Source organism: Lampris incognitus, chromosome 12 (genome assembly GCF_029633865.1).
Source record: "Lampris incognitus isolate fLamInc1 chromosome 12, fLamInc1.hap2, whole genome shotgun sequence".
NCBI lineage: Eukaryota > Metazoa > Chordata > Actinopteri > Lampriformes > Lampridae > Lampris > Lampris incognitus.
The window spans coordinates 27,829,336-27,846,665 of NC_079222.1; the positions used below are offsets into that span (position 1 = coordinate 27,829,336).

Sequence of the window (17,330 nt, forward strand, 5' to 3'; positions counted from 1 at the left end):
TGGTTTCTTCTACTGATATGACAATATATTTTGTTATTGGCACACTAGCGTTCCTACAGCATCCTTTATGTATTTACCGATATTGTCCAGCAGAGAGCTGTACCCTTGAAACTGCTGCAAATTCAAATTCTTTTTTTCTTCTTCTAATCAAGCGGCCATGAGAATGTAATGTAATGTAGTGGAAGATGAGAGCTTAAGCCTGCTTCATGTCATATCTGTGCAATGTTATCTAATATGTTATCCTTTGCATTGAACTGAACAAATATTCCATATCTTTTTATGTGCAACCTGTAAACTTTTGTGTTGTAATGTAAATATACAAAATTGATGGTAAATCATAAAAGTGATATCATGTATGGCAGACATGTAAATGCTGTCGTCTTTTGCCAACAACTAAAAAATGGGATTACAGCTGGGCGTCTGGGTAGCGTAGCGGTCTATTCTGTTGCCTACCAACACAGGAATCGCCGGTTCAAATCCCCGTGTTACCTCCGGCTTTGTCGGGCATCCCTACAGACACAATTGGCCGTGTCTGTGGGTGGGAAGCCAAATGTGGGTATGTGTCCTGGTCACTACACTAGCACCTCCTCTGGTCGGGGTGCCTGTTCAAGGGGGAACTGGGGAATTGGCGGGAATGTCGTGATCCTCCCACATGCTACATCCCCCTACCGAAACTCGTCACTGTCAGGTGAAAAGAAGCGGCTGGCGACTCCGCATGTATTGGAGGAGGCATGTGGTAGTCTGCAGCCCTCCCCGGATCAGCAGAGGGGGAGGAGCAGCGACCTGAACGGGTAAGAAGAGTGGGGTATTTGGATAGGTACAATTGGGGGGAAAAGGGGGGGGGGGATTAAAAAAGAAAATGGGATTACAGATAAATCTAATAAACAGTGGCCTGACTACAGCTGCCTGCTGAATGCACCTTATCGCTCAATGATGGCTGTTTTTATCATAGAAGAAGAAAAGGCCACAATGTTCAGTATAAGGTTATTTGCGATCCATCGATATGAGAAATGCACAGTGCATTTGCTCAATTCACACAGGCTGGAGTGATATGTGAAGTGTGTGTTAAGTGGATTTGATGTATATGATTGTGTCCACATGATATAACTAAATATTGCCTGTAAATACATAAGAGTACAGATTTCGCTAAGATATGCTAGTTACCAGAAAATCGGCTGAGATAGAAGAGATGCAATGAACAACAGAGCTGGAGCAAGATGGCAGAGAAAACATGGTTGTTGCTGGGATTTGCAGTTGTTCTGACAGAGGAAGGAACAACTTCATGGTGACATCACTGTTTTCGTTATCTTGATTTGGCTCTTGTAGATTCCTGAAAAATATTTTTTGTAAATTGAACATGTAATGAACAATATATTTACACATGCTTGATGCAAACCTTGAACTCCATACTCACCACCATCAAATGGCCATTCTTTGTCCTGTACACCGTGGACTCCTGACCGCTCTTGAAGTCAACAAACCCCTCTCTGCCAGGCTGGATATCGAACCGCACACTGTAAATAATAACAAACTAATAACAGTAAACATTCCAGTGCTGCACATTTTCTTTACTGTTGTCTACACCATTAGTGGTTATTGAAAAAATTATTATCTTTGTTTCAGAACTTTATCTAAAAAAATACTTTACCTGCCCTGGACAATTTTGATGCAGTTTTGCTTGTTGGCCTCTATACTCAGTTTAGTCAAGGCCTCGAACAGGTAGTCACACTGCAGAACCAGATCCCCCTGAAAAAAATTTTTTTTTGAATGTCTATTTAAAAGATTTGTTAATGTCTAAACTGTGAATAAATCAAACAATCAAGTTTTTTATATGATGTGGTCTAGGACTCAAGCCTATAGGGCAGCACATGGAAGTGTCTTTATTCCCTCACTGACCTGAAGACTACTTCTTCTTGAGCAGCAACAAACCTGAATGTATTGACTTAAAGACTTTGTGTACTTCTTAGTTAGGTTGCCATTATATGACTTGAATCACAAGTCTGTGCGTTGGCACGCCCCCCCCCCAAAAAAAGGTAATCGTTGTAAAACCAACCAACCAACCAACCAACCAACCAACCAACCAACCAATCAATCAATCAATCAATCAATCAATCAACTTTTAGAAATGCATAGCCACCTTGGACACTAGCCTATCATCCAGGCTAACCTTTTGCTTGATATCATCACATGTGACATGGAGAATCAGGAAGTTGTCACTCAGGTTGCTGACCGACACACCTATGTAAATACAGGAACTTTGAGTATGTGAAAAAAAAACATAGGCTCAAATATGTAAAAGTGAGAGAAACACACAAACACGTCTCTATAATTAGGGGCATTTGTCTATTGTCCTCACGGCTTACCTTTCAGAGAGCTATAATCTATTCGCTGCTTGACCTTGGCCTCCTCTACTAAGTACACTGCTCTCTGAGTGAAGATGAGCTGCCTGAGATGAGGCCTGAAACCGTTTCTGTCATACTTCACCACAGGAACACTGTACTGTGGGATAGAGGCTCAGAGTGAGACAGGGTCCATCATTATTATTTTGCAGACTTTCAGTATTAGTTTACCTTGATGTGCTCATGCTGGATTAACTGAAGCACTTTGATGTTTATGTCGCCCTCATCTGGACAAAATGAAAACAATTGTCCAGAATTTAGCTACAATAGTTGGGTAAAATGGTACATAGTGTTTACAGTATAGTATTTATAGCATTTACACATGAGAGAAAATACACAAGCTGAATTTTGAAACGATATTCATTTCTATTGATTGCATTCCTTCTAAACTCAAAATGTCAAATTGTCAGCATTCAACACGTAAAAAAAATAAATAAAGAGTTTATTAATGTGCCTACACATAACTCTGTAATGGACTACGTAGGATCAAGCATTGTGTTATTATATTCCTCCATAATTTACCCCTCTCATATTTTTTGATCAACTTTTTACTAGGATCTTATCCAATTTAAAAAAAACCGTAATTATATGTACATGTTATAAATCGACATCATCTGGAATACTGCAGCATGCGTACAATTTTTCACATTTGTTGTTGAAATTTGATGTCTTTGTTAGTTGATATTACTTTGTAAAACAAGTAGTGCCCAGGATACGAACGCCTGATATGAACTCCCGTACTTACGAACCGACCTCCGTAAAGAATATTATTTTAAATAATCGAGTTACACACAATGGTTAGTACTGTAACCGGTTATCTTATTTTATTTTATCACTAACCGCTCAACTAAAGGGTCAGGCCCGTTAGATAGGGGCTAACGTGTCTTATTAGTAGTTTACAGTACTAACGAACGGCCGAACTACTTTGCGCAACGCTCAAAACACTGCGCGTTTTTGGGCGGTTCTTCGGCCCTAGGGAGAACAACGCCACGACGTCGTCGCCATTTTAAGTTGGATCGCGTAAACGTTGTCTGCGTCGTGTTTTGACTTAAAAATGTCGTGTGTTTGCCCTCGTAATCATGGCTTCAAAGCGTAAATCTGATGCAAGTGACGGTGATGCACCGAGTAAAAGGAAGACGATCGCGACTGAAACGAAAGTGGAAATAATAAAGCCTTCAGGCGAGCCCCGAGCAGGCTCTCGTCGCTGGCGTCAAACGGCCGGCCTCCTCTGGTCGCGACTTCGCAAGAAATTGTTCTTTAATGTTTTTTATACCTATACACACAATCTCTCTCTCAATTAGAAATACTGTACTGTAATTACATTTATTATTATTATTGCATTATTATATTGTAGTGACCGGGCGAGGCGGTCGCTCTGAATGTCTCCGCGCTGGGGGAGCACATGCGCTCTTAATGGGACTCTTAATGTCCCAGTTAAAAATGTGTTTTAATGATGTTGTGGGGGTCCGTGTAGCGTAGCGGTCTATTCCGTTGTCTACCAACACGGGGTCGAATCCCCGTGTTTCCCCCGGCTTGGTCGGGCATCCCTACAGGCACAATTGGCGGTGTCTGCGGGTGGGAAGACGGATGTGGGTAGTTGTCCTGGTCGCTGCACTAGCGCCTCCTTTGGTCGTTCGGGGGAGGGGGAACTGGGGGGAATAGTGTGACCCCCCCCCGGCGAAACTCCACATTGTCAGTTGAAAAGAAGCGGCTGGCGACTCCACATGTATCAGAGGAGACATGTGTTAGTCCGCAGCCCTCCCCGGATCTGCAGAGGGGGTGGGGCAGCGACCAGGACGGCTCGGAAGAGTGCGGTAATTGGCAGGGTGCAACTGTGGAGAAAATTGGGGGAAAATCAACAAATAAAAAAGATGTGGTTATTGTTGTGTTGTTTGTTTGGGGGGGGTAGACTCAGACTAAGTAGAAGACTATTTACTGACTGACAGGCTCTACGACTGGCTCAGACTTGTGTCGCCGGTTGTGACATGGGGGGGGGGGGGGCATCGTTTTGTGGAGTCAGTTCTGGTCTGTTCTGGCCGGTGTGAATAAAAGAGCACTTATGCAGTGTATGGGACACGGGAGCTGCCATTAAAAAGAGATCTCTGCCTCTCTCACCACAATATTTATGATGTTTTAGGTAAAATATATGTACTAAGACAAACATTTGACTAATTGACGCTAGATGTGAACTGTACGTACATAACTGTTTCAACTTCGACACAAAGTCGACTTAAGAACAGGCTCAAAAATGGAACTCGTTCGTAACCCGGGGACTACCAGTATTCTGAATATTCAGTTGAATCATGTTTAGTAGGATAATTTGTCCTTGAAAACGTATTAAAAACAGGAACAAAGTCTGTCATCTCACCTATTCTGGTGTCCAGAAATGGTCTGCACACACTGAAGGGATAGTTTTCTTTCTTTCCTTTGAACATTGAGCTGGTCAGCGCTTTTAACTGAAGCTAGAGACAGGTAGACTTCATAAGAATGGTGTCTTCAAAGTCACAGCGCGATCAATATGTTAGTAATTACAAGTCCCTGTATATTGTGTTATCTGTGGGAGTCCTTGCAACATACCTGTGCCTTTTTCAGGGGGGTGATACCTCGAACATACTTCCGTACCATGAGGCGAACGTAGAGCTTCTGCAACTGCAGTGAGGCCTACATAAAGCACACAGAATTTCTCTTAAGTTTATTTGTTCTGATATACTTAAAAGACAAATACCTCACCAAACTGTTGCCATCATTAAACATTTAAATATATATATTTTTAACCCCCCCCTTTTTTTCTCCCCAATTGTATCCAGCCAATCACCCCACTCTTCCGAGGCGTCCCGGTCGTTGCTCCATGCCACCCGAACACCCCACACCCCCTTTTGTTGTCTGCTAGTAGCACAGACTGGCCCCATAAAATGTCCTATTTCAGATCTTTTTTGTTTCAAAGATGAGAAAGGGATGGAGCACAGCTGATACTGGGGGATGAGGTATATATTTCATGGCAGTAGTGGCTTAGAGGCAGTTGAAGTGAAATTTTGGCACTCACCTCTTGCATAATAGGGGGAGGAGTTAGCCAGATATTTTTGTCCAGGACAGTTTTGGGCAGATTTTCCTTAAGCCGAGTGAGGTAGCTTTGCCTAACAAATGCCAGGTACTCACTGTTGTCTGAACATGATGGTTCATGTCTGGTCATAAAGCCTTTTATGAACCTATAACAGGTCAAAGACAGATAACATCACATTGTAGGCAATGTTTTTTTTGCCTGCTCTCTTACAACCATCACATACCATCTGTTACCTCTTTATGACCTTGACAGCCCATGCCCTTCTTTCTCGCTCCTTCCTAGCCATCAGTCCTCTCCAGCAGTTCTCAATCTTGGTGGCTCAATAAACAACACAAAGTAATGTTATCACTTTGGCTAAATCAATAAAATCATCTTTTATTATGAAGAGGCTTTTATTGTATACCAAAAAAAATTTAAAACAACAACAAAAAACAACAACAAAACATCATTCAACCAAGGTAAACCTTTTAGGGGAAAAATATTTTTAAATACTAACCAGCTTCTCTTTGTCTCATGTAGTCTCCTTTCACCCTGTAGCCCTTGTACTTGGCCTGGATCTGTGTTGCTATGACAGTGACGGTTAAATTCACCTTTAAAAAATGTTTCGCTTCATTGGCTGCATCACCACAGCTAATGTTTGAGGACAACTCACCTAGGTCATGTTTGCAGACCTCGAATGCGTCCTCTGTGGCAAACAGAGTTCTGGGGTGGCGTATAAAAATCTTTGTCCTTCAGGTTACGAAAAAGCAAACAGTCAAAACTGTCTTGTCTCTTTTCAAGTAAACTATTGCCAAACCACTGACATTTGCTTACCTCCCCATCCTGTATTCATCAGGCTTATAGCCCAGATGTTTTATCAAACGTTGCACACCCTCTGCTGCAGTGCCTTTCCAATTGGGCCAGGTGTCTGGACACAGGGGTTTATACCTGGGCACAAAGGAGCACTTATGTATGTGTCCATGGTAAAAGTTCAACTTGAAAAATACCAAATATATACAGTTGTATTCTGCTTGGATTTCACTTCTTTATCTATATGGAAGTAAACACAATAGAAGTGGCAGCTTGATGTATGCTCAGTAATCCAGGTAAAGAGTCAAAGAAGGTTGGATCAGTTCATCTGGATACAACGTTTATTGACAGATATGTTTCTGATGGAAAGGGGGACTTGGTCTCCTCTAACATCATCTCTGCCAACTCTTTGGCAGCATTGTCCAAATTTGACTCCTCTTCTCGTCCTTCCACCTTGGCCCTCTTCTCTTCCTCCCTTTTCTCTTTGTCCAGTAGTTGATAGTTATGTCCCATTCATAAGAACAGGAACATACTGGTAACAGTAAGGACAATGCCACAGCCCCGGTAGGCGTACTTGTAATCATGATAGACATCTTTGAACTTTCCAAGTAATGGGGGCCCTAAAAGCACTCCACTATTGTGACCAGTCCGACCGCACTGGAGAAGCACTTTGCTCCCACCAAGTCCATCAAAGTCTCAAATACTAGCATGGAGCGCAGCCAGCCAAACATAAAACCAAAGAAACAGGCATAGATCATGAAGCCTGTGTAGTCCTCTGATGTCGGGGCCAGAACATGGCACACACCATTGTACAACAACGAGGCCGCAAAATAGTATTGTATTCTTGGCCAGACCCACTTTGTGTTGGCCACAAGGCCCATGGACGGCCATGCAAACATGTCGATGAAGGCCAGCACAGACAGCAGAAAAGCAGCCTTCTCTTCGGAGATCTCCTTACTATTGGCATAATTGCTAAGAACACAAACGGTGCGAAGAGGCCAAGAACATGATAACGTTGCCCATGAGACATCACGGTGCTTAAACTGGGACAGGTCAATCAATCAAGTTGACGGTTTGTAATACAGTCCTTCTCTGTGTTTTTGGCTACGGGTGGGGCTTTTGGTCTGATGGGTCGCATGAGAGAACCTGTGACACAACAAATTAGGAGCAGCCCCCCCCCCAGGATCAGAAGACTCCCCATCCAGCTGAATTCATTGGACAACCAGCTGTTTAGAGGGGCCAGGGTGGAGAGAAAGACTGGGCTGCCAGCCATGGCAATTCCATTAACTATGTGACGCCTCTTGCAGAAGAATTTTCCGATCATCGTGAGAGAAGGGTTGACATTGAACACTATCCCCAAACCTCCCGTCGCCCAATACAGAAGTGCAGGGCTTCAACTGAGTTGCAGAAAAAAGAGGTCATTAAGTTGAGTGATGAAACATATCTGTCAATAAATGTTGTATCCAGACGGACTGATTCAACCTTCTTTGACAATAGAAGTAAGATAAACTTCTTAGTCACCTCTGAAGGAAGATTTCATATCTGCGACGGTAAGCAAAGCCTGCTCGCCTGACTCTCAGGTGCTCCATCAGCCCCAGGTACTTCACCTGATGTCTTACCAACACGTCATCAAAGCACCCTGCAGAGTGGCGAGATTGCAAGGTTATGAGTGCTCATTCACTATGAATTAAGGCACAACAGCAATTTTCCCTGAAGGAAAATTGTTCCAAACTATTTTGTGGAATTTGATGTTTTAGCTAAGGAAAGTGAGCTCAGCAAGTATGAGGTTAGCACTGTTACAGTGCACAGTATGCTTTTAGGCTTTGGGAAAGCCGTATTATCATGTGGTGTAGGACAGTTTTATGACACAAATCCTTACCTGGCTGTTTACTTTCATTGGGCTTAATGCAGCGGACATACCAGGGCTCTTTAGACATGAGGATCTCAGCCAAGCCCACCAAACTGTTTTTAAACTGGGTGGCAACCTGAAGAATCATAAAAAAATAGGATGGATATGGCTTTCTAAGCATTATGAGAGCCCATATAATCAGAGGGTCAGGGTGTGCCATCATATTAATGCTCTTACTGTTTCAGGTCTTTTTTTGCTGTCTGGCTCAGTGGAGGGGAAACAGTGTTTGATAATGGCATTCTTGGACTGACTCATGACCTTAAGGGGCACAAGAATATTTATTAATCAACTAACTTGTTAAGTCCCGCCTCACCTTGTCATGCTGCAACATAATTTGGCGAAAGCCCAACAGTAGACTGTAGCATGTAAGATAAGAGATGTAGAATCAGTTTTTGCAGCAGTTCTCCCCTTAAAAGTCCCATCAGTCTAAGTCCAAATAAATGCTTAACAGTCCACCTCCTCTGTAATTAACAGAGCGCACAGCAATAAATAAAACACGAGCTGGACAGGAAGCTTATTTGAATGCACTGTCTGTGTTAACTTTGAGCAGTGTACACACTTACTTCTTTAATATTCCTATACAACAGGTCATTGTTTTTGTCCAAGAATCCTGAAAACAAGTGGGGTAGAGTACAACAAAAAACTTACATGACACTGGTATAAAGAAACGCACTTTTACTCAAAACTGCATTATACATTTTTGATATTAACAGTAACTCGAGCGACTCCCTGTAATGTGAAAGGACCGCCAGTATTGTTTACAATTTGACACGGGCTTTGCGTTCAATTTCAGTTCATTGTTGACATTATCCAGCCCGAACATGGCACCTGCCTCTATGAAAATTAACAAAAATTCTCTATTAAAATTAAAATAAAATAAAAAATATATATTATTATAAAATTATACTAAAATATTAAAATTAAATATTAAATATTAAATATTAAAACAAAAATAAAAAAATATTAGAATTAATATATTAAAATTATATTATTATAAAATTTAATATTATAAAATTATCTATGAAAATGGGGAGCGGGCGCGCGTGTGTGGTTTGAAAGGTGGATCGGCCAGCAGGTGTGGCCCCGTCAAAATGCAACGCGTGTGCTCGTCTCACGCACACGCACGCCCTCATCCAAATTGAGTAGCTCTCGTCTTTTGGGCTGCGACCTGGGATTTCATCGCAGAGTTGACCACATGTTTACTGAAAGGAGTTTCGTGAAAGAACGCAGCGCAGCTGCAGCGTGTGAAAAGTTGTCAAAAAAACATTTTGGAATGTATGGTTTGTATGGCAAATATAATTTTATTTCTGATTTTTCCCTTTTTTCCCTCCCAATTTAGTGGCCAATCGATCCCTATTTTAGTTCAAACACCCACCCTCGTACTGCATGCGTTCGCCAACTGTATCTCTCCGGCCGGCAGTCTCGGAAGGAGACGCCTCGCCACTTTCGTGACAAGGCGAATCCAGGCCGAACCACTGCTTTTTCCCACACACACAGAGACGCCTTCATGTGACGAACACAAGCCGACCCCCCCCCCCCCCCCCAAGACAGCGTTGCCGATTATTGCTGCTTCGTCGAGTCCGGCCATAGTCGGATCTGACGAGACCGAACCCCAGCCCCCAGTGGGCAACTGCGTTGACACAAAGCCGATGCAAATATAATTTAAAATTGCATTTGTAATAGAATATGAACGCATAGTCGTGCTTGATTTAGATACGTATTTTGAACAGGATAGTGGATCATTGATACATTTCGGTCCGTGCTTGCAAGGCAAACATCGGTATCTGTCTATTAGCAGAGGCCAACTTTCTGTCCCTTCTAACTCCTTCTGTGATGACTTACTGGCTGCTTGTTGATTTTTCTGTTTCTGTTGTCAGATGGCTGCAAGACTGTAAACAGCCCAAGCAAGCACTGTTGGCCTTTGTGGGAAATAATTTTTTCAAGTAACTACAATTGTTAGGTTTATCTTGGGTCATTTCGTCGTCCTCGTTAGTATAGTGGTGAGTATCCCCGCCTGTCACGCGGGAGACCGGGGTTCGATTCCCCGACGGGGAGACAATACACTTTTTTTTTTTCAACGGCAGCCATACCGACATTTAACCTGGCTCTGCCAAATGACGGAAGCTAAGCAGGTATGGACTTGGCTAGTACTTGGATGGAAGACCTCCTGGGAAAATTAGTTGCTGCCGGAAGTGGTGTTGGTGGGCCAGTATGGGGCAGTCTTACCTCTGGTCCTAATAAAAACAGCAAATATCAAATCCCAATGCCCCAGTGCAGTGACGGGGACACTGCTGTAGGAGATGCTGTCCTTTGGATGAGACGTTAAACCGAAGCCCTGGCTCATTGTAGTCATTAAAGATCCCATGGCACTTATCGCAAAGAGTATGGGGTTCTCTGGTGTCCTGGCAAGATTCTCAACCTGGCTCTCTCCATCTGGCCACCTAATCATCCCTCCATGTAACTGGCTCAATGATTCCTCCCTCTCCACCTCAAGCTGAGGTGTGGTGAGCGTTCTGGCGAAAAATGGCTGCCGTGCATCACCCAGGTGGTGCTACACATTGGTGATGGTTGAAGCGAGTTACCCCTTTCAATGTGAAGCGCTTTGGGTGTCTAGAAAAGTGCTATATAAACGTAATTATTATCATTGTTGTTATTATCATTATTACTACTACTATTAATATTATTATCTTTATATAAGGTTAATAATCAATAAAGTATAGATATACAATGTATGTGTAGAATTTCTGATTATTACAAATCAACTAAAGCTTTTTTCTTTAAATCTAAGATGTGTTGTAAACAGTTGTTTTTTTATCCTAGATATGTTGCAACTGGAAATAATGGCGTCCCAAGGCAGGGTATGTGTAGTATAATCTTGTCACTAGATGGCGACAAATACCTATGGAAAACAACGGTATCAAGAAGTATAGTGTAGTATATGTTAATAACATCTAAAGGGCACAAATAAAAACATCATGGGGTATAAATTCGGGGTGATTCTATTTATATCTAAGATGATAATGGAGTATACATTTTGGGGTGATTCTATTTCCTAAACTCAAAGGTGTGGTCAAAGGTTAAGCCCTACAATAGGTGGGACTAAGTCGTGGCATAAAAATGTGTGCATCAGGAGGTCAGGTCAGTTGCTCCATGGACACCAGACTAGAAAGTATTGGACATTGATTGCTTGATTTTGAAGAACAGTGTGTCGAGAAGAAATTCTCCCACACCTTGGATACCCATTAAGATTTCGTGACCTTCATTCAAAATTGCTTTTGATTGTCGTGCATTCGTCTGACCGAAGAAACAAAGATATATCGATGAAAATCACCTGTACTGTGATTTGGGCAATACTGAAACTCTAAATAGACAATTAAAGAGTGAGTTAGACGTGACGGAAAAGCGCTGGTAAGTGGATGTAATCGGCTATGTTGTGCTTTTGTACATTACCATCAATGAGAGACAAGGCAGGTGGGCAGGGAGGGGATTCTGTTAGCCAGCAGGTGTCGGTTTCCATCAGTAAAAGCCTTCATAAGGGAAGCGGAACGAGGCAGGTGGGACAGCTTGCAGGTTTTGCTTGCCATGTGAAAAGCTCTTAATTCATGCTCGCAGCTCAGAAGTTGAGAACGCTTCCTCTCCTCTCTACAAGATTCCCCTTAGACATCATATTCAACTTCTGAGTTGCATGGGTGTTTTTCCACAGTTTTGTTTTAGTTGGGGGGGGGGGGCGCCATCTTCCAGACTGAACAATGTCAACAATTAGCTGAAAGTGAAGATAAAGCCTGTCTCTGGTTAAGGATAACTGCAGATAGCAGTGATGATTCTCAATGGGTTTGGTAGTACAAGCGATTCTTTCCCATTATAGGAAGTCATTTAGGAATCTTAATCATCTTCACTTGCACATACATGGAATTTGGCTCCAATTTAGTGGCTCTCAATGTACTTATATTGAATAACAGCACAACAATCTTCAGGATCATACAAGGCATGACTATATACATCCATTTGATTTACTGCTTTCAAAAATATTGGGTATTGCAGCTTTAAGTAAGAGAAAGTGGTGTATTATTGGACTTCAGTGGGATTTACTGAGTAATAATATGAGAAATTTAGAAAAGGAAAGTTGCCATGGAATATCTTAAAATGAAATCACTTTCTCACCAATCACACAGTAAGTAACCTCGCCAGCATAGTGTAAGAGGCGGAAGTCTCCTCTCTGCAAAGTTTTCCTGGTTTTTTGGTCAGCCAATTTATGTCTGCAGGAAGAGTAGAGATACAGAAGGATATTGTAAGGTATGGGTGTAAGAGTTAATTCAGACCCATCATGTGAATCGTATGCACTAATTTTCCTCTATGTAGTTGGCAGAGTATGGCTCAAAAGGCAGAAGTGTGAAACTACTACTACTACTATTTTCGGCTGCTCCCGTTAGGGGTCGCCACAACGGATCATCCGTTTCCATCTCTTCCTGTCCTCTGCATCTTCTGTCATGCCAACCACCTGCCTGTCCTCTCTCACCACATCCATAAAGCTCCTCTTTGGCTTTCCTGTTTTCCTCTTCCCATGCAGCTCCATATTCAGCATCCTTCTCCCAATATACCCAGCATCTCTCCTCCACTCATGCCCAAACCATCTCAATCTTGTCTCTCTTGCTTTGTCCCCAAACCGTCCAACCTGAGCTGTACCTCTAATATACTCGTTCCTAATCCTGTCCTTCTTCATCACTCCCAATGAAACAATGAAAAGTTTGTGTGACACTAACGTAACAAAATGAGGGTGTCCACCCATCGTCTCTTCCAGCTTCTCTAAGAAAGTTAGATCTGTGGCCTCTCCAGGACGTAAGCATTCCTCATCCTGGGTGGGTGGGTGGGTGGGAGGGAGGGGACAAAGAACAAAATCTTTTGTGTCCAATTTTCTTCTTTTGTGTATCTGGTTAAATATCGGTTCAATCATGTTTACCAATACGGAGATGATGCCCCTGTGTTTCTCCTCCACCAGGTCACAGATTATCTTGTTGTTGAAAAATGGCACTGGTTCCCACTGAGCATAAACAACGATAACATAAACTAAAGATTGCATTGTGATTTAATCAGACTGGCATTGTTGTCACGCTTCAAACCTACAGTGGGAGTGTTTACCTCAATTCCCTCCATCTCATACTCCTCCTGCTCCGATTTCAGGGTCAGCTGGATGAAGAGCTGCTGGAGCTTCTCGTTGCAGTAATTGATGCAAAACTGCTCAAAGCTGAAGCACATCACATTCAGTAAACTACCTTGGACTCCATATCTCACATGTACATTGTTAAGGTGCAAAGGTCCGGTCCGCTTTACCTGTTCACTTGAAACACTTCAAATCCGTAAATGTCCAAGAGACCAATAACTGTCTTCCTGGAGGAATCCTAAACAGGAAATCAAACAGATGTCGTGCTTCCTCCCTTACTTGTTTTTAAGGCCGCAGTCTGATCATGGATTGTCTTGCTTTTGTACTTGCGTCGGACATGTGTACTCACTTTGTTTGCCAAAGATTCATTTATTTTGTTGACCAGCCAGTTGAACGTCCGGCCGTATATTGCTTTGGCGAGGGCGTCCCTGGCGTACACTGCATGGTCCACAGTGAAGGGGCTCAGCAGCTTGGCAAGAGCAACAGGCAGGGCAGAGAAGAGAAAGATAAATTACATGTTCAAATTAGACATGTTTGTTTGTTAATTAGGAATAAAAATAAGCTTAGTTCAGTTACCGCCTCTGCATTGGTTTCAATCTTCCTGTGGGTAAAGCCCTGTTGTAGCACCTGGGAAGGAATGCCCAGCAACTGCACCATGGAACAATAAGAAGGAAAATAAGCAAATGTGGTATCAAATGTTCAACTGGCTTCTGTTACATGATTGGAGAGAGAGAGGGAGAGAGAGAGACGAGAGACACACGAGAGAGAGACACACACGAGAGAGAGAGACGCGCGAGAGAGAGACACACACGAGAGAGACGAGAGAGAGAAGCAAGAGACAGACACACACGAGAGAGACACACACGAGAGAGAGAGAGACGCGCGAGAGAGAGACACACACGAGAGAGACGAGAGAGAGAAACAAGAGACAGACACACACGAGAGAGAGACACACACGAGAGAGAGAGACGCGCGAGAGAGAGACACACACGAGAGAGACGAGAGAGAGAAGCAAGAGACAGACACACACGAGAGAGACACACACGAGAGAGAGAGAGACGCGCGAGAGAGAGACACACACGAGAGAGACGAGAGAGAGAAACAAGAGACAGACACACACGAGAGAGACACACACGAGAGAGAGAGATGCACGAGAGAGAGACACACACGAGAGAGACGAGAGAGAGAAACAAGAGACAGACACACACGAGAGAGACATGCACGAGAGAGAGACACACGAGAGACAAAGAGACAGCGTGAGAGACACGAGAAAGATTTCATGATTAATGAAACCAAATCAAATGTCTTTATTTCAAACATGCAAAGTAAAAGAAAAAAATGACCAAAGATAAAAAACAACAAATGATAAAAATAAAACCAGAGGAATTCAACAAAAGAATTCTCAGTAGAGAATCCAACAAATATTGTATGTTCGAAAAGGAGCAGGAGGAAGTTACTAAATATAATTTCCTGCCCCCTCTCTAATGCTGAATTAACAAACCTAAATAATAAACTTAGTTTTTCACACGTCAGGGTATGTCATTATCAATATCTATCTCAGAATGACTCAGTAACAAACATTTTTAGCATTTTTGTGTCTCACCTTTGACAGCCAGTTTATCTCCCTGTTGTTGTTGAGAAGCGCATATCCCCATGCATCCATGTCAAACTTCAGATTTCCCAAGTGCAGCACACTTGCAATTATTCCAAACAGGTGCTGTATTGTGCCCAGCAAGAAATGCGTTATGAATGGCAAAGAAAAATCATACTATGTAATTTCATATTCATATTCACTTTTCTCCCAAAATGTTCATCCATGATCACAGAAAATTATTATCTTTTGTGAAAAATACAAATCTTCACCTCTATGTCATCCTCACTGAGCTCTATAACAGAGAGGGCTCTCCGCACTGTTTTCCAGTCACTCTTATCACTGATAGAACTCACTTTGGCACAATTCCCCTGGATTAAATTGGAAGATGATATGTAAACATTTCTGTGCTAGTTGCCTTTCCATCATTGCATAGGCCCAGTGAACAGATTTGAGTCTAAGAGGTTAGAAAAATGGTTTGCTTTCTTCTCTTACCTGCACCAGGTAATTGTAGTGCTGGCAGTTCCTCTCCAAGCCAAGCCAGCGGAGCAGCTCCTCGTCTGCTCCCTCCACTAGCTGGTAAAAAATATGGAAGTTTCTCTCTCCGTGGTTCAGGTGAACCACACGGGACTTTTCCAGTAAATAACTGAGGATATGACCACCGACAGCTCCACCCTGAGAGAGGAAGAGGATCCATGATGCTACTTTTGAAGGGTTAGGTTTATGGTTAATGATGTACTTAAATTATCTCAGTGCACCTGGTGGTCAAACTGAATGTCCATGTACTTCCCAAAGCGGCTCGAGTTGTCATTCTTTTGGGTTTTGGCGTTTCCAAAAGCCTTGCAAAGGTAAAAAAAAGGAAAAACAAGAAAAAGAAGTGGCTGAGATTACTCTTTTGGCTCCATCTCTCTCAAAGACTAACCGAGTTTGTGAGGGTATGCATATTAATTATAATACCACTGACCTCAAGCACTGGGTTTGAGTGAAGCAATCTGTCTCGGACATTGTTTAGAAGTTTGGTACTGGGGCAGCTCACAGCATAAAAGTGCAGTATTTTCTTGGAGGTCTCTGTCTTCCCAGCCCCACTCTCCCCTGAGATTAGTATGAAGTGGTTGTTGAACTCGGCCAGCATGGTGCGGAAGACATTGTCTGCTAGAGCATAGCTGAAAGCACAGTGATTGGTCAGTTTCCGTTGCTTTTTTAATAAGCCATTATTGGGTTGATTCCTTTGAAAATCTGAGGTAAATCATCCATCATTGAATTTCCGGCCTGGCGGCCTGTTCAGGGTGTCTCCCCGCCTGCCAGCCAATGACTGCTGGGCTAGGCTCCAGCATCCCTGCGACCCTGAGTGCAGGATAAGCAGTTTGGATAATGGATGGATAGATACTATTGTTACTTTCACTGATCCTGTAAAAGTATCTCTTATCTGAAGTCTGATGTGCTGATCACACTGATGTTTTTTCTCCCCAATTGTATCTGGCCAATTACCCCACTCTTCCGAGCCATCCCGATCTCTGCTCCACTCCCTCTGCCCATCCGGGGAGGGCTGCAGGCTACCACATGCCTCCTCCAATACATGTGGAGTCGCCAGGTGCTTCTTTTCACCTGACGGTGAGGCGTTTCATCGGGGGGACGTAGTGCGTGGGAGAATCAAGCTATTCCCCCAAGTTCCCCCTCCCCCCTGAACAGGCATCCCAACTGACTAGAGGAGGCACTAGTGCAGCAACTAGAACACATACCCATATCTGGCTTCCCACCCGCAGACAAGGCCAATTGTGTCTGTAGGGACGCCCGACCAAGCCGGAGGTAACACGGGGATTCGAATTGGCGATCCCTGTGTTGGTAGGCAATGGAATAGACCGCTACACTACCCAGATGCTTTTTACTGGTTCAATGTTTGATATAAATTTCATGTCAAGTTTCAACAACCAATTCTAATGTTATATGGGTTAAGATATTCACATCTGCTGACCTCAGAGCTAAAGGACAGCCTCAGCCTTTTCAGCATCAGACGATCTAGTCTTTGGAATTATTTGTCCAATGAGATTAAGTGTGTCAATAGAGAATCCTCTGTTAAACTTCACATTCAGGTGAGATTTTACTAAGCCGTACAGTTACCTATATTTGACCTGCTGTTAGCTAACAACATTTCAGCCTCCAATTACTTTTTTTCTTTCTGGTCTAATACTTGTTTTACTTTACATTTATAGTTACGTGTAAAGCACTGGGATGCATTTTTTTATCAGTTCTCTATAAATAAGGGATGTTAACTTATTATAATTCCCAATCGGCAAACTGATTCCTGTAGAACAAACAGCTGTTTGAGACTCAAACATATGTACATAAATATATCCGTACACACAAAATACACACAAATAATACATGACCTTACATGTGAGGTGGAAGCTCAAAAAAGTTTACAC

General features: G+C 42.8%; 1 protein-coding gene and 1 non-coding gene across 2 annotated transcripts in view; one reads left to right on the forward strand and one right to left on the reverse strand.

The window, feature by feature from the left end:
* Nucleotides 1-1,303: 1,303 nt before the first annotated feature.
* The window catches only part of myo1hb (myosin IHb), a 16,743-nt gene continuing 716 nt past the window's right edge, over nucleotides 1,304-17,330 (reverse strand). The window contains exons 2-31 of the mRNA XM_056291223.1: nucleotides 17,300-17,330; nucleotides 15,872-16,070; nucleotides 15,666-15,746; nucleotides 15,403-15,582; nucleotides 15,180-15,278; nucleotides 14,920-15,033; nucleotides 13,893-13,964; nucleotides 13,666-13,785; nucleotides 13,487-13,554; nucleotides 13,295-13,400; nucleotides 13,116-13,196; nucleotides 12,919-13,010; nucleotides 12,320-12,414; nucleotides 8,722-8,768; nucleotides 8,336-8,416; nucleotides 8,129-8,234; nucleotides 7,771-7,888; nucleotides 6,274-6,387; nucleotides 6,113-6,189; nucleotides 5,957-6,025; nucleotides 5,694-5,778; nucleotides 5,443-5,605; nucleotides 4,977-5,060; nucleotides 4,768-4,861; nucleotides 2,571-2,626; nucleotides 2,364-2,499; nucleotides 2,168-2,238; nucleotides 1,649-1,746; nucleotides 1,415-1,514; nucleotides 1,304-1,330 (exon numbers count right to left, since the gene is read on the reverse strand). The exon at nucleotides 17,300-17,330 is cut by the window's right edge and continues 85 nt beyond it. Of these exons, the coding sequence (XP_056147198.1) occupies nucleotides 1,304-1,330; nucleotides 1,415-1,514; nucleotides 1,649-1,746; nucleotides 2,168-2,238; nucleotides 2,364-2,499; nucleotides 2,571-2,626; nucleotides 4,768-4,861; nucleotides 4,977-5,060; nucleotides 5,443-5,605; nucleotides 5,694-5,778; nucleotides 5,957-6,025; nucleotides 6,113-6,189; nucleotides 6,274-6,387; nucleotides 7,771-7,888; nucleotides 8,129-8,234; nucleotides 8,336-8,416; nucleotides 8,722-8,768; nucleotides 12,320-12,414; nucleotides 12,919-13,010; nucleotides 13,116-13,196; nucleotides 13,295-13,400; nucleotides 13,487-13,554; nucleotides 13,666-13,785; nucleotides 13,893-13,964; nucleotides 14,920-15,033; nucleotides 15,180-15,278; nucleotides 15,403-15,582; nucleotides 15,666-15,746; nucleotides 15,872-16,070; nucleotides 17,300-17,330 (2,864 nt within the window). The remainder of the gene's footprint in view (nucleotides 1,331-1,414; nucleotides 1,515-1,648; nucleotides 1,747-2,167; nucleotides 2,239-2,363; nucleotides 2,500-2,570; nucleotides 2,627-4,767; nucleotides 4,862-4,976; nucleotides 5,061-5,442; nucleotides 5,606-5,693; nucleotides 5,779-5,956; nucleotides 6,026-6,112; nucleotides 6,190-6,273; nucleotides 6,388-7,770; nucleotides 7,889-8,128; nucleotides 8,235-8,335; nucleotides 8,417-8,721; nucleotides 8,769-12,319; nucleotides 12,415-12,918; nucleotides 13,011-13,115; nucleotides 13,197-13,294; nucleotides 13,401-13,486; nucleotides 13,555-13,665; nucleotides 13,786-13,892; nucleotides 13,965-14,919; nucleotides 15,034-15,179; nucleotides 15,279-15,402; nucleotides 15,583-15,665; nucleotides 15,747-15,871; nucleotides 16,071-17,299) is intronic.
* On the forward strand, nucleotides 10,142-10,213 carry trnad-guc (transfer RNA aspartic acid (anticodon GUC)). The gene has a single exon. It is a non-coding gene; the product is annotated as a tRNA-Asp (tRNA).